Source organism: Rhamphochromis longiceps, linkage group LG18 (genome assembly GCF_057381845.1).
Source record: "Rhamphochromis longiceps isolate RC_006_pf linkage group LG18, R_longiceps_female_GT1.1, whole genome shotgun sequence".
Classification (NCBI taxonomy): Eukaryota; Metazoa; Chordata; class Actinopteri; order Cichliformes; family Cichlidae; genus Rhamphochromis; species Rhamphochromis longiceps.
Window position 1 is genome coordinate 3,608,870 of NC_140574.1, and position 16,977 is coordinate 3,625,846.

Here is a 16,977-nt window from a genome sequence, read left to right on the forward strand (position 1 = left end):
AATGCAAAAATTACATTTAAACTAATCACAGGCAAACACTTCGCAGTAACAAATAAGTGAGATACAACAACTAAAAGGCTTAACTGAAGTGACACCTGAGGTGTGCCGACAGGCGGGCCGTGAGTCTCGAGTAGATCTGGTCTAATCTCCAAGACCTTTTGGAAAAAGCAGATTTTCAACAAATTGCTCCTGGGCGGCTGGAAGATGTTGGTCTTTCAGGATATTTTTAAAACGCTCAGTAAGCACAAGCTGACAAATCACTTATCAAACCAGTTATGACCATAAGGCTCGTAAATCGTGGACTGGTTTTAGATACGAGCACAAGCACAGCAATAAAAGACCCAAAGAAAATAAAAGACAAAGCGCCTCCATTGTTTCCAGGCTTGTATCTGAACGTATGTGAAGAGCACCTGTGGCATCAGCCATCAGAGCCGTGCAGAGCTCCTGTAACAAATGACTTCAGTCTCTCACACGTGCTGTTTGGATGAGCGCTGCAACCTATAATCTGGCACAATCATGCATTCAGAGAGTGTATCCTGATATATCCTTGCCTGCTACAAGCAATGACCTGCATTACACTCTCTCTGAAAGCCACTACTATAACCAATATCACAGCCTGCAGCAGGGAAATCGAAGTGCTGCCTGCCATCAACTCCTCACTCGCTGAGAAAACCGTTTGACTCCAAGCTTGGCTCTAAAAGGAAAGCTTTAACCATCAGACTGCTGTTGGAGCTACATTTAGTTAGCAGACATGCACATCAGTGAGAGCCCTCATAAAGACGTGCAGGGTGTACCGCAGGCAGGGACTTAATTGAGCGTGAAAGGCAGCGGATGACCTCTGGTGCTTCAGCGCTGCCGCCAATCAAACATCTGCCAGCCTGAAGCGGAAGGACGACCGCCCGCTACCCAAACACGCACACGCAGTCCTTCATGCTCAGCTTCATCTGGGAACACAGGCCGAAGCAGCTTCAGATACAAGTGGATTAACTTCGTGAACTCTGTGTTGGTTAACGAGTAAATGTGAGGCAGCTGATCGAGTCGGCCATGTTTGAGAGATCTCGTTTACAAATGGATGCCATCAGCCCAGAAAGACTTCCTGTGACCAATCAAATTGTTGTTTTAGCTTTAAAAAAAAAATTTAAAAAAGCTGTTTTTATTTGGTTCTTGTCCTTTTTTTAAACCATTGATGAGCTAACCAAGCAACTGTTAAGTACTAACGTGTGCAACAAACACAACAGCAGTCTTATATTGTAAAGACCCTGCAGCGTTAATCAGACGAGCCAATGAGCTGCAAAACAGGAGAGCTCTGAAGAGGAAAAGTAGAAAACTTTCATGCTAAAATCTTTTTGCATGAAACAGTTTTTGCCATTTATGCCTCCAAACTTTGAACAGCCAACATCACAACACGAGGGAAGGAAACACTACGGCTAATTGAGCCACACGATTTGAATCCAAATCAGGATTCTGGCTTCATACAATTTAATGAACACGACCTCATACTGCACCACGCAGCTCCAAGTTTCCTGGAAATAGTCGGGATGAGTAACAGTGTGTTAAGAGACAGATACACAACTGACACCAGACGATGAGAACAAAAATTCAAACATCTGGCACAGCAGAACGTGACGAGCTTGTTCCCAGAAGAACGTCGTCATCTGTTCTTTGCAAGTACTTCAGATTTAGCATAAGTGATGAATACCTGTAGAGCTGTGTCTATGACACAAAGCAACGTAACTGACTTAATGAGCTGCCAGCAAACACAGCACAAACTGCAGTATTATTAATGCGTGACGACAAAGTAAAACAGGTCAGTGGCTGCGAACATGAATCGCCCAACGTCAGCTCAGACGTCCATGAAAGCGAGCGTGCGCTCTGTCCATCTCACCTGAATCTCCAGCCAGTCGTGTTCCCCTTGGCAAAAGGTGAGAGTGCAATAAACACAGTGAGCACCGAAGGCTTCAGGTAAACGTGATGTCGGCCAGATGTTGACTTCATTTCCTGTTGTTTTTTATGCTCTTCTCAGCGGTGCACTGAATTTAGGTGAATGAGGAACAGTTTTATTTTGATGCAAAGATTTGCACTATACATAAAACTCAAAGCATAATCCTGATAAATAACCTGATAAATATCATTGTGGTCATAACTGCACCCGTAACAGATAACTCCCCGGAAATGTTCTAACAGCTGGAACCAAACTACAGCAGCTTATTCCCAGAACCTCATGTGGGATGCTGAGATTTCTCTCACTTCTCGCTTGTTTTGTGTCTCCTGCATAAAAGCAAAGTTGAGCCATTCAGCTCCAGCTCCAGCGAGCTCCTCCTCCATTTCTGAAAGTCGGCGACGTCGGACGAGCCGATGGGTTTTCGACATCCTGCGAGAAACCGTCACTCAGGTTTATTGCTGCTTTTTGGCTGCTGTGAAAATAATTTCCGAACTTTTGGGATTAATAAGGCACAACTTTTGTATTTCATGGTGTAACTCAGCTCTTCCCCTCTCTTTCTGGAGTTTTCTGTATGTTTGAGCATTTTAATATGTTCATACATCTAAGTAGCTCTTTGAATGCCACCCATACTCATTTATACATGACACAGCAATAAGAGAATCTAGCACTCACATTTGTACAGGCACAAATCCTACAGACACACACCCATGCATGCGTGCACGCACACACACCGTCTGCAGCTGCTGAGGCGACTGTGAGCTTCGATTCAAAAACAAAAGCAGTCAGAAAGCGTCAGGATCCCTCACAACATGAAATCTGTGCATTCGCCATCATTGGTCTCGAGGCACGTCAGTCAAGGAGCACCGGCAGCTGATTGGACGACCGAGACGAGCAGATCGATGGCCGCTGCCACGCAGGCTTCATCCCCGAGACCTGGACTCTGTCAGCCTCTCTCACTGTGCCAATGTCTCTCACACACAGACACCCTCACACACAGGAGAGGCATTGCTTATTAAAAAGAAGCTCCCTACCCGACTCGTTGTTCTCTGAATCCATCTTGTTGGAGGCGACGCAGAGGACGGCCTGCCAGGTGGACCTCGACTCCACAGTCTCTCTCTCTCCCTCTCCTTTTTTTGTTTCCAGCCTCGCTCGCTCGCTCCCTCTCTCCTCCCCCCTCCTCACATGCTGACACTCACCACTGACCTTGTAGTGCTCGTTTCCCCTCGCCGCCGGCAGCGGCAGAGCAGCAGCAGCTCAGCTAAACGCCGCAGGTGAAGCTGCAACGCTGCAGAGTGGCTCCAAAAAACCACGTCGGTATCATTCCCCCACCGACGGCTGAGGGGAAAGGATGCTAAAACACACACGCAGATGCAAACACACTCTGGAGAGCTGACATAATGAGCGTGTGTGTTCTGGCTTTGTGCGTGTGCGGGGTCGACGGTGTTTTAATCATCCTGATTGGAGAGTAATTACGCAGATTTGTTGAGAGACTGCTGCTGAAGGAATTTGGCGTTTTTAAAAATGTGTGTGAGCATGTGCATTTACATCTGTGTGAGTGTGTGTGGGCCTCTGCGATTGTGTAACTCGGGACTAATTTTAGTTGAAGACCTTGAACACGAGGACGTTTCTCAGAAGTAAAGAACATTTCAGAAAGCTGGTGCGATTCAAAGAGAGACGACATTCAGAGCCAGGTTTTCTCTTTCACGATGATCTGCTCTTTGAACAGATCCTCACTGTTACCCTCCCGCTGTGACCGGCCCCACGGCGCTCAAGGACGACGTCTAAATGTGGACATTTGGCTGCAACCTCAGCTCCGAATGTTGAGCACAAACATGAATCGATGCTGGTTCAGGCGGTGCTGCAACCGCAGGCACGGGAGCGTTAAAAAGATGACAAGAGGACGGTTTCTCTAACAGATATTGATCCTAAACACACCTCAACATTCACAACAAGAGGCACAAACTGAAGGTGTCATCACAGCTAGCAGGAATCAAATGCAAAAAGTCGAAACCTCGTGCAGGACAAATGTGGGAAACTGCCCCAAACAAGAACTCAGAGACTCTCGGCTCCCCAGAAAACCTCGACGAGTTCTCACACCTGCCAGAGAGCCATCACCAAGAGCGCTGTCACACAGGCCTAGAGACTGGCTGCCAACCACCTGGCAAATACCTGGAAACCACTTGGCAACCAGCGGTCGCTAGGAAAATTGAACCCTATAAAATCCTTGACCAGCTTTGACGCCTGCCAAACAGCTGCCAGTTACTCGGGGTTAAAAATAACAACAGTCGTTATCTGGTTTTAGAAACATGCTTAATAAGTTTGCTGATGTGGCACAAAATGAGGTTTTAAAAAAATGTTTTCATCTATGCTAGTGAGCAAACTTATGGATTTATTCAGTCTGTTTTTAAAAGAGTTCACGTTTCAGTCCAAACAGAAGCTCAGCCAAGTTGCACTTTCAATTTCAGAGGGTTAGTGTAGACATGGTCTCGGGTTCAAGGTTAGATAGCGGAGAAACGCTTGATGTCGGGTCCTCGCGAGTGTGGAGCAGCTCGGTGCGTAACGGCCACAGATGGCTGCTGCAGATACCGTCATACCTCACACAGTCAGGCGGCTCAGGCTCTAATTTTAGAGTCAGACTGAGCTGAAAACACTCCAGACAGGCACAAATCACAGCAGCGCTCGGTCTGTTAAAATTACCTAAAACTTTTATCGCAGGGCTCCGTTTCCTGAACCGCAGCGTAGTTCAAAAGATGCAATATCAGGACTAAATGGAGGGGACAGGACCAGATTTTATTCTGTTAGAGCAGCAAAAAACAACCAAAACAAGAATAACTGGTCAATTATTGAATGAACAGGGAAGGACACAGCTTCCACTTCCACTCTTATATAAACATACAGGCTGCAAAATTAAACCTGACAGAAACTGTTAAAAATAATCTCCAAATAAACACTTTTCCATTAAGTCGCCTTTATTTTGCTCAGACATTTGCCAGAAAACACTCAAAGCTTCAGTTACTGTTTCCTGCTGCTGCTACTTTTTGAAATATTTACATATTATATTTGCTACATTTTATTAATCTTGTGTAGATTTTGTTTTTCGTTTTTGTATTTACTACTTGTGAGAGACAAACAAAACTTTATTGTTCCTGAATTTACTGAGATGATTCTAATTAGGGCTGCCACAAACGATTATTTTGATAGTCGACTAGTCAGATCATCATCCACTGAACGTAAAAACGTACAGCTTATTGCACCAGCAGCATCTGCTCTTATATAACTATCATTAGCTTACAGCTTTAAGTGTTTAAGGTATGTGCTAAATAACAATAAAGACAAGATGATAGTTTGTTAAATTTTAATGAAATTTGCAGATTGTTTCGGTGAAGTTTAATAAACTCCTTGCTATCTAAAATATAACAGGACACCGGAGTAAATTCTGGAGCATCTCACACTTCTGATAATCAGCTGTCTGCTTGACGTTTATTCAGCTGTGTAAAAACTATAACTTTAATCTCAGCCAAACCGATTTACTCAGGAACAAATAAAATACTGAAAAAAAAAGCCAAACAATAACATTTTTAAGTTATCTAAGTGACTTATGTATGTTTAACCTGAGTAGCGAAAGACGGCGGTGGGTTTGAAAACGATTTGCCGGGAGTCCGGTGTTCTCACGGCTCTAGTGAGCCTTGCCCCCGGCTCGCTATCGAGCTAGTGGGTAACAGACGTCTCCGAAAACGTCGGAGCGCTTTTGAAAATATGCGGTGTCCTGATAAACTGAGCCGATATTTGAGGTTTACACAGCTACATTCTCGCCTGAAACTGTTAAACGTTTATTTTGTGACCCAGAAAGAATAATAAGAGTAACATTAAAACTAACTAGCTGCCGCCATTGTTGGAAACTGAGCTGGGCCGCGCTATGAATTCTGGGATAGGTTGGGCCACGAAGTATACAACCGACCCATCCTTCAAATCTGGGGAAACGAAGGGCGTATTTGTCGGACTCTACGAATTTGGACAGTATTCGTCGTGTCGGTGTAACATAATCGGCCTACAAACGCGGGCACAGGAGGATGCGGTTCCAGAATTTGGACACAGCTAAGATACCGGACACAGCTTCTTCTTCGAGGATTAACGGCAGCTGGCATCCTTGTACATGCAGTGCTGCCATCTTCCGTTTCAGTCCGTTATTACACTCTTAAATCCTGCTACTTATTCCTGCGTCTTTTGGGATCTTACAAAGCTTAAAACGACGTGTCGACTATTAAATTAGTCGTCGACGATTTTGATAGTCGACGTAATCGTGGCAGCCCTAGTTCTGATGGTGTTTTATTAGCTTCTAGTTGTTTCTTAAATTAGCTTTTTATCAAACAGCTTCAAACCTAAAATAATAAAAATATGAACAGAATCTGAATACACACCAGCTGGGACGTGTATGTAATGTATCTCAGAGAAGATGGAGTTGATAACGAAGCTCAGCTGCACAAAACCATTTTGAACCACAAGGTGCATCCAGTATATTCCATGTGAGTCGTGCACTCTTATTAAAGCTACTGTTAACTCAACAATTACATTAAATTCATGTTAATATGACACCTAGCCGAGAGAAACAGACTTGGTCTGAGGTCAACGTCTGTCAGCTATCTGCGATGAACAAAGACCAGAAGCTAAAAATTAGCAACGTTTGGACAGTTGGTGAATTTACGCCAGTTGACACAACGTGCTCCCTTGTGACTACAGAGCTAAGGTTAGGCTAATATAAACATGCCAGCACAGGGAGGATGGAGCATGATGGTTAAACAGTTTTCAGTAAAAGTTCAAGCTCCGGGTCTCGAGCAGAGGTAAACACCATCAGGTGGCAGGAAGGCCACGCTGAAAATGGACCAAACGTCTGCGACGAGCCATCCACAGCACGAGCTTCGTTATCAACACATCGCTGATAGTTTTGGATAACGAAAAAGTCGTGAACGTGAGCTGAGCCGGCTCGAGAGCCATTCTTGGCTGACACGTTCAAACACCGTGAGCCCACAAAGCTCATTCGTACAGATGTGCATGGATCAAAGTCTCCCAGTTGTTGTGAGGTCCGTTTCTGCTTGACCTACAGCGCTAACCAGAAATGATAACAAAATGCTGACGACTGACCAGACCCCAATGACAAATCACATCACACAAAGTGAACAACTCTCTGAACTGTTACTAACATTCAACACATACATGATTTATTTAGTAGATTAACCTTTTTCTGACGTCTGTTTGGTATAAGATTAAGAATAGAGGTGTACAGAGGTATGAGTTCAGATAGCAGAGCACACGATCAAGGCTCATGTTTACATACATTAGTCAGCAGATCACATGATGATGTATGATGTTGCCCGTGTCTGTCAGTCACTCTGTTGTTCTCCAGTAAGATAACTCGTTGTTAGTTTACATATGAACCCGCAGCTACTGGAAGCTTTTAAGGTGGAAATATTTCCTACATATTATTTCATTTGAGTGTTAAGTGCTGTCATGAATTTGAGTCATTTGTCCTTACTGACTCGTACGTATGTCATGAAGATGTGAATATTACAATAAGGGGGTGGAACGGCAGCAGTATACCTATGAATACAAATCGATTGATTTATGAACTCCTTAAAGTCAAAATTCACAACTAATGTTTGTAATATTTAACCTCATCTACGACTCACTTGTATTGAAATGTTTCAAAACAATCAACTAAACGTGATTTCTTCCTGTTTAAATCGGCGTAACAGTAAATTAGATGCTGGGTTCATCACTAGTTTGAGCAGCCAGAGGGTTTTTTAGCCCCGCCCATGACCTTTTCCTACACCTGACCAAGTGAAGCCAAACATCAAACATCCAAGCAGGTCACTGCGTGGTGTTTGTAGACAGTGCTCATTTATGCCAAGCTTTAGTCACTTTGCTTATTCTAAAATAAGCAAAGTTTAGCTGTGTTTTTTTCCTCCTGCTCATTGTGTTCTGACATTCTTTCCACAGACTTCACAAACAGCCTCTCGCATCCAAAAAAGGACAGACTGCAGAGCCAGAGGGACCTCACAGCGAGCGTCTGGACCGCTACCGCGCGAGTCGCGTGTGCTCTGAAAACAAAACACCGAGAGAGGAACACGAGAGCGCCACGATGGACGGGTTGTGGTCTTTAGATACGACACTGTGTACCTTTCTAAACAACAATCTAACTGCAAAAAAAAAAATCTCTTTTAAAAACATGACGCTGAACTGAAAGGCAAGGTCTGGCAGCAAACAGCCATAAGGGAGCGATGTGGGAACTACAAGATTAAGCTGTGCCGTGAAGAAAACACTCTTCCTGTTTTCACAGCAAAGGTTAAAGGTTGGACTGACAGCAGCCTGAAATTCAGCTGGTCCATGTCAAACATGCGGAGTTTAAATGTCAGCAGCCTCCTGATATGATGAGGTTCCCCCTCAGCTACAAAACCAAATACATTTTTATTCCACTAATAAATGTTAGAATATTTCCATCAAGCGACTGTACAGATGTGATCTGCTGATGATCCACAGGCTGCTTCCACACACCTGGCTGGAGAAATGAACGCTAGATGAATCAATCAGCTACGCAGCATAACCCGACCCAACCCTGTGTTTGCGAGGAAGGCGTGACGAGTTTTTGATTTGTCAGCTAGAATGACCGTCGTCTTTGTCCCCTGATCTCCAAGACTTGGAAGAACAATTTAATAAAAACTAAATCTACTTATGATTAGAATTGAGATTAAAGTCGTGATCGATGGCGACCTCAGAGGGTTAACATTATGTGGAAGCTGCACAGTCATTTTATAGCATCTGCAGTGAAAACTGGAAGCTTTGCCCCCCGTTTGGCTGTTTTACATGCTGCTGTTGTCCTGACAGAGGACTGCGGCTCAACATCTCTGTACCGACACCTGTGATACTGACAGCGACGCGTGCAAACACCCGACTACAAAACAGACCAGAAGAAAGGTGCAAAATCCATCCGAAAGTGCTGAAAAGCAGAGAGCTGGGCGTCAAACAACAAGCACAGAAAGATAAAAGCTTCCCCGTCTGCAAAGACGCAACCGGTGGGGGAAACAGAGCGAGGCGCATCTCCTTTGAAGTTATATTTAGGCCAAAATCCTCCTTTGCAGAACAAACCGTCTTCCACTGTGAATACAAATCACAGCCAACAACTGAGGGAGGAACCGTCCTAAGAGCACAGGAACCGACAGCTCACGTACAATTAGCCAGCGGAGCATCAAAACAGCACGGGCCCGCTGGGTTTCTTTCACTGCGACTCCTCCTGCATCCTAAATACTCCCGTGTTCCACCGAGGACGCAAACGGGCGACCAGCTTCTCATCCGACACAACTTTGAAGATGTGAGCGGACGGAGGGCCCTCGCCGCAGGTGGTCCTGATCTATTTAGACGCTTTTACAACGGCGTAAGCACCGACAACGCAAATAAAAGTGCAACGCAAATGGAAATAAACCTTTAAATGTTTTTTTTTTAATGGCAACCCTGCACACGCTAGCTGTGGCAGAAAAGAGGATTAAGTTATAGCACATCTATCATGTTAACCTTTATTCTGACACAGCTTGTAAAGTCTTCTGAACACTGCCTGATTTCTACTGATGATCTCTGAATGCGTCCTGCACTCTTCTCCGTTTCTTTCTTGGTCAAATGTTTCTCGATTCATTTTTTTTCTTTAGGGGATGAAAATCAATTAGCAGCCTGCTAATTTTAGATTGTGTAATCATCACCGTACGCTGGTGTCTCATCTTCTGAAGGTTACATTATTGCTGTTGTTTATGATTGTTTTCATGATCAATTAATCTGCCAGATATTTTTCTCGATTAACTGATGATGATGATCTGCAAAAGATCAGAAAATGGCAACAAATCCCAACAGTCTCCTAAAGGCCGAAGTCGTCGATCATCTCAGGCTGATCGTAAGTATGTTTCATTAAGCCAGGCCGCACATCGAGAAGTCTGAACCATCGGATCGATCAAGGAATCAAGACTGGGCCCGCTACAGGTACAAGCAGCTCAACAGGAAGGGAGAACCTGACCTTGTTTTTTCTTCAAATTAAAGAAAGAAACGTTGATCCCACCTGTAAATAACACAGGTGCTCCAACATTTCTTCTTATTTCTGATGTTTTTAAAGGTGTTCCAGTTCAGATTCCCTTTATAGCAGCTCTGATTTACAGCAGATTTGGTGATTCTTTTCATTCATGTTCAGAACAAAGCACCGAGCTTTTAGTAACCTTTATTTCTTTTTGCTGTCAGCTGCACCAGATCTCAAGAACTTCTATCACTCTCATTGAAGCAGTTCTCAAAATAAAGCTCCTCCAGCTTACTGCACGTGATGTTTTGTACATGATTTCCATTCATCCTGTGCCTCTTATGCCGAGTAATACTGCGGTTGTGTCCATTTGCAAAAGCGTTTACCTATGAATAACCCAAACTCGGCGCTGAACGTGGACGATGCTGCGCGGCCGTTGAATTCTGGCTGTTTGATAAATCGACCGTAACAGGGAAGCGAGTGACAGCGTTCACCAGGAATGGAAGAAACACATTTAAAAAGGTAAATATCACAAAAAAACATCTGAAAATCACAGACGATGGCTGCAGTGGACACTTTTAACAATCTGTTTCATTCAGCTCTTCGTATGGTAGAATTTCAGGGGTTTCTGTGATTAGTCAATCTCCACTAATAACCCATGTGTAACTGTTTAAGATGGTTCACTTATCGACACTGGGCCAAAACAATTGGAAACTAAGACCTAAGACAGACCCAAAACTCCTGACTTCTTAAGACAAGCTGGTGCTGTTTGCTCAAAGCCTGCTGGTACAATCGATTTATAGCCAGTAGATGAAGACAGTTTTAAGGCAGGGTTGGTAAATGTGGCATCAGCAGACCTCCTGCAGCACTGGGACCAACCAGGCACTCTGCCAACATCCAAAGAAGTGACGACAGCATTATGAAAAACATTAGGCTTCTGGGGAGCGAGCAGAGGTGCTTCATCACAGAGCCGAAAGGCCACACGTAACTGTTTAAAGCATCGTTTAGTGGCTACAAGAAGACGGGCATCAGGATCTGAGTGGTAGACTGAAGCGTCCTCTTCAGATCACCCTGAATGTAAATGTCTCTGCATAATAACAGGAGAATAAAAAATGTTTCCCATCAGGAATATTTCCATTTATCTCCACTTATCTCCCCGTGCGCTTATCTGACTGTTCGTTCAGACTTAAAGAGCAGCAGCAGCACAGGGAGAGGCGACAGCAGCGACGGCGGGTTTGTCCTACATAATGACTTAATTGAGGTGGTTAACACTTTGAGGATAATAAGAGCCTCTAGACCACAACACACCCAGGAGTGAGAGCTCTGGAAATGGAGCAGCGCTCAGAAAAATCTGTGTCGACTATAAATGCCAACAGAACTGAAAATGAGCCAAATCAACACAGTTTTATCCACTTCCTGTCTCCCAGTGGCTCAGACGCACACGCCTGATTCAACTTTGACTGGGTAGGCTTGAAGCCAACCCTCCTTTAAGCTAGCTGTCTTCTGATTGGCTGTCCCTTGCAAACCGTGGGAATGAGATGACCATATTAGCGTCATTCCCTCGCAATGCTCCGATACTGAGTGTTTAAAGCAATCTGAAGCCTTGTACCTACACTGATGTCATAACTTGAAACTTGAGCCATGTTTGACATGGAATTAAGGAAACGTGACACCGATGCTGATTGGACGAGACTTTGGTTGGATGTACATGAGCATGGAGGGATCGTCGTTGAGACAACAGCGAGTTTGTAACGTCTGCTCCAGAATTCATGTGAAAAATAAGAAAAAAGTGACATCACCGCAGCTGCAGCCTGTTAGCATCTCCCTGTGAACCGACTGTTTAGCGAGCGGGGGAGGGGAGCAGCACATTCCTTCGCCCAATTAGCAGCCAAACAGAGGCGAGAATGAGCTGCGAGCGTGAAAAACTAAGGACCAATCACTGACGCCCACCGTCTGTCTGGGAGCTCGTTTTAGAATAAAGTTATTTTAAACTTGGCCGTTAAATCGTTTTAAAATAAAGTGAAACAGTCACAAAGCGCTGTTTGTTGCCGACACCAACAGCACGCATGACTGAGACTCTTCAGTGGGATGCGTAACCATAGCAACCGAGAAACCTGAGCTCTGTAAAAACTGAGAACATTTTCATTTTTATTATCACAAACTGATCTGATTAACCCTCAGAGGTTTAGTCTCGTTTTGTCTCATCTTTATCGAGTAGTTTCCAAGTAAATGTAAATCCCTACTTTTATTCCCAGCGTAGGCCTTTACTTCAATCTGGAGTCATTTATTAAGGAAGTGTAAATCACAATATTATTATTATTAATAATAAAATATTATAATAATTAGTTCAGTGCTCTGAAGTGCTGCGTGTGTCCAAACAATGTTTTCACCCTTTAAAAGTGGAAAACTTTTAATGTTAAGTTAAACAAACATAAGGAGGGACGTTTGGGTCCAGCAAACACATGCATACATACATACATGCATGCATGCATACATGTATACACGCACCCCTGCGCGGCTCCTTCAGCCCATCGGGGATCGATGTTGAAAGCGTCACATTAACACTAATGCAATCAGCAGTTTACCACCAGGACTAATTATAGAGCAGACTCGAGGCCTGCAGGGATGCAGAGTCCTTGAAGCTGCAGATGCTGTCTGCAGCAAAACCGCCAGCATCCACACACATCAGCAGCCTGAAATACCACCTCCGTCTCCTCCTCCTCCACCACCAGCACCAGCTACTGCTCCAAAGCATAATGAGTCCGTCTGGGGGGAGATTGTTTCTTGGCCCGCAGACTCGTTTCTCATCCTACTTGTCTCAGCAGCCAAGTGGGTTTTTAGGAGAGAAACGATCTGCAGTAAACAGCAGCTGGTTACCTGCCAGAGCTGCTGCTCGAGGAGGAGAAAAGGCGAGGGCGCCCAAAGTCCAACTTTCCCAAAATAGAAACAGTCAAGACTCCGCACACACACACACAGAGTCTGAAATCACGTATCGCTGATTCAAGATTAAAGGGGTTAAAGTGAGGACAGAGAGTAAGAAGGACAAGAAAAAAACCACTGCAGCAGATCACAGAAACCTCGATGTGTTTTTAATAAAAAGACTGATTTATTTTATTTGACTTCATCTTTAATGTAGCAGATAAAAGATGAGAGTTACAGAGAGCGAAAGAAGAAAAAAGCAAAACAAAAATGCTGAATTTTAAGATGATAAACTCCAATGTCGAGAGGTGTGACTCACTCCACCTACAGCCGGCAGAAAACAAAAATCCTGTCAAATCCCTGAGAATCAAACTTTAGGACTTCCTCTGTGATGAATGAGACGGGTTTTCAAACTCAGAAACAAGTTTTCACAGCAGAAAACTTAAATCCATCTTCTGCTGCTTCTCTGCATCTGGGCAGCAGTCCAAGCAGAGAGACCCAGACTCTGCTCTCTCTGGCCAACTCCTCCAGCTCTTCTGGGGGGGCACAGAGGTTTTTCCAGTCCAGCTGGGAGACATAATCACTCCAGCATGTCGTGGGTGCCCCGGGCGACATCCTGAACCACCTCACCCAGCTCCTATCAACGTGGAGAAGCAGCAGCTCTACTCTGAGTCCTTTAAAGTGATGGAGCTCCTCACTCTGTCTCTAAGGAAGAGCCCAGACATCCTTCAGAGAAACTCATTTCTGCAGCTCGTATCCATGAGCTCTTTCTTTCTATCACTATGCACAGCTCGCGACCACAGGTGAGGGCAGGAATCACTTCATCAACAGCCCTCTCTATACCACCACAGACCACCCCGACCTGTCTGTCACCGTCTGCACGAGGAAAAGAAATCCCTGAAACTATCAGAAGTTCACGTGTGACTTCTGCTGCGTTCTAGTAGACGTCATCAATCCATGAAATCCAGAAGCACCAGAGCTTCTTTCCAAATGCTCAAACAAACAAACAAACAGCACTTGGACGGGTTTCATCTGGCACCGGTATCTTACACTGGAAGACGTCTCACGCATCCAGTGTGCTATATGAGAGCTGTTTTTATGTTTACACATGTTTTATTATTTACTTGAATACACCACAAAAGTTCAATGACAATAAATCCTTTGTGATGCCGACAGCAGCTGCGTCATTTCCACAAATCAAACTTTGTGGGCTGGATGCAGAAAATACCGTGAGGGGGGAAACAACAGGAAAAAAGCATCTGGATTCATTTCTGTTAAAGGGACCCAGTCGTCAAATTACCTCTGAGACTGCCTGACTGATGCTTCCTCTCTGCAACACACTTCCACAAAAACCCATAATATTCCAGGAATCTAATGAAGTGGACATCAGGGATTCAGCTGCGTGTGCATGTAGGTGAATGTTTAGGTCTGTCGATTGAAAATTAAGATCAATTCCTCCTTAATAAATGATTATGTTGAAACCAAGCTGACATTACAACTGCACCAGTAGTTACACAGCTGCTGCAGAGAGCAGTGATTTACATACAGGAGGAAATACATTCGTGTAATAAAGTCTTCAGTCATGGTGGTCTGAACTTACAGACACTGACAATGAAGTTTGATCAGTGTTCAGCCAGCTTAGGAGTGATAGGCTGGCTTCAGGCTACAAACAAGTCTGATCTTCAGAAATAAAGTGCAGCTTATTCACCTGGATGATCAAATAATGTTTGCAGCAGAGCAGGAGGAACAGCTCAGAGAAGCTAACTCGTGCCATCTCCTACAATTTATTCCTGTTTACAGCCCTGCTCTCATCATCGGCTGCTTTTCATCACATCAGAGGGTTAAACTCCACCTGGCCTCACAGGTCTGACCGCACCTTACACGCACTGGCAGCAGGAGTGACTCACAACAGCATTCAGAGGAAAAGCTTTAGATCAGAAATGATACTCAGCTATGAGTTTATATCAGCGTTATCACAGTTACTGCACGGCTCGAGGAAACGCTTGATAGATTTAGCCCACATCTCATCCTTATTTCTTTCACGGCACAGAAGCAGTTACACCCAACCGACAGGCGATGGTGAAAAGAGAAGGACGCAGTCTCCATTTTTAGATTTAAAAACGACTTGGATATTTTATTTCTGGGGCTTATCCTCCACCGAGCACCTTGTTTTGGTGTTTTTCTTGCTTTTCTTGCACCACATAAAAGTTTTTTCTGTATTGAAAGGCATTTTTATGTTTATTCGACAAAAGCAGACAATGGATGTACAAGTTACCACCCAAGTTTTCCAGTGGACACTCCCTACTGACGAGGACAATGATTCACTCTGAACCATGTGATGACATATCAGGCCCTTCCTTGTTAGATGTTGTCAGTAATGTTTTTCTGGAGTCGTAACTTCCAAACATTCTCTTGTCAAAACTTTTTTCTTCCTCGAGACCAATCTTGCTGAGCTGAGCAGATCTCGGCTGGAACTGAACTAAACAGCAAGTGAGTTTGACCTTTTAGGGATGGACAAAAGAGCTGCACTGTCGTAATATTCTCCATATTCACTGAAACTTAAATCATAACTGGGTTTTTTTTTTTTTTTTTCTAAACAGTTAAATGAATTAGGGCCTTTGTATGTCAAAAGTAACAATCTGCAGCTTCTCAAATTAAAAAAAAAAACAAAACAGATTATTTTGCTTCTAAACTGATTTGAAGATATGTGTTACACTCTATAGGTGAAACGTGTAACAATCTGGACTAAAAAAAAAGATTCTCTACTTTGAGAAGCATTTTAAGGATGAAGATCATCAATTAATCGATTGATCCGTCATTTGCGGGGACTACAGGTGACACCTTAAAAATCCCACAGTGAAACAGTGACCATGAACACACCACCGCACTTTTTTTAAGACAGCCATTTACCGTTGTAACAATTAGCCCAACACTTAAACGCAACACTGACACACCGGACTGTAGGGATAGCTGTCAAACATGTCAGCACACACACTCACACTCATTGACACACACCGACATGCAGCTTACCGGCTGGCATTTCGGTACCGATGTACCGCAGTCCCCGTGTGTGTGTGTGTGTGTGTGATCGTCTGCCGAGCACCGACGGATCCGGGCTCAGTTAGTTAGCCTCCATGTAGCTCCTTCCCCGGCTGCTTTCTCTTTACCTGTAACGGCAGAAATCACCTGACTGTGGCTTCATAAGACACCTTCAACAGAGAGGCCGGGAGGCTCGTTAATGGGCTAAACAGGAACAGCGGTGTAAACACGGACCGTCCGGGAGGAATTAGCCCGGGAGAGGCTAATGTCTGCGGTCCAAACGGCTGCGGAGGGTTTACGGAGCGGAGACAGGCGGGAGGGGGACGTTAGGGGGAGAGAGTTGAGACGGTAACCGGTGGACATACCTGTGAGGAACCAGCAGCAGGAGGGCTCGTCAACTCCTACACATTACTACAGTGCTTCCTGCTTTACGGTGACAGATAAACACGGAAGTGTGTGTGTAGGAGCCAAAAACCGCCCCCGCTCTACATATGCTGCCTGCTCACCGGGACGGTGCTAATTATAGCCGCCTACGGGACCCCGGAGCTCACCGCAGAGGGTCAGCGATGCGTTTTTAGCCATGATGGAGTTCAGTCATGTTACCATGAGCTCATTATGAGATACATCACCTCAGCGCATGCTGGGTTTAAGTATGAGGGTCCAAAACGAACACACACACTGACTGAATATTTACATGATTATTTACATTTCAGCCTTTTAAAAAAAAAAAAACTATGAGAAAGCACATGGGGACAGTGGGAAAGAAAAACTCCCTTTCAACACAAAGAAACCTCCAGCAGAACCAGGCTTAGGGAGGGCAGGCATCTGCTGTGATCAGTTGGAGGTGGGGGAGAATACACACTGTGAAAGAGAGCCAGAGATGAATAACTAATGACTGAATGCAGAGAGGTGAATTAACACAAAGAGCCGAGTCAAGATGTAAAATAGTCACAAAAACTAATTTTGTGGTTATTTTACTATTTTACTCATCACATTTGGAAACCACTATGAGCATTTTGGCTGCTGTCAT

The 16,977-nt window shown here is 44.4% G+C and overlaps 1 protein-coding gene across 2 annotated transcripts in view; it reads right to left on the reverse strand.

The window, feature by feature from the left end:
• The window catches only part of efr3a (EFR3 homolog A (S. cerevisiae)), a 108,702-nt gene extending 92,064 nt beyond the window's left edge, over window positions 1-16,638 (reverse strand). The window contains exons 1-2 of one of the 2 annotated variants that reach the window (XM_085390268.1): window positions 16,313-16,638; window positions 15,939-16,075 (exon numbers count right to left, since the gene is read on the reverse strand). In XM_085390268.1, the coding sequence (XP_085246394.1) occupies window positions 15,939-15,948 (10 nt within the window). In that variant the 5' untranslated portion in view covers window positions 15,949-16,075; window positions 16,313-16,638. Of the gene's footprint in view, window positions 1-15,938; window positions 16,076-16,181 lie in introns of both variants that reach the window. The other variant, XM_085390271.1, reaches the window with a different exon arrangement.
• Window positions 16,639-16,977: the final 339 nt, after the last annotated feature.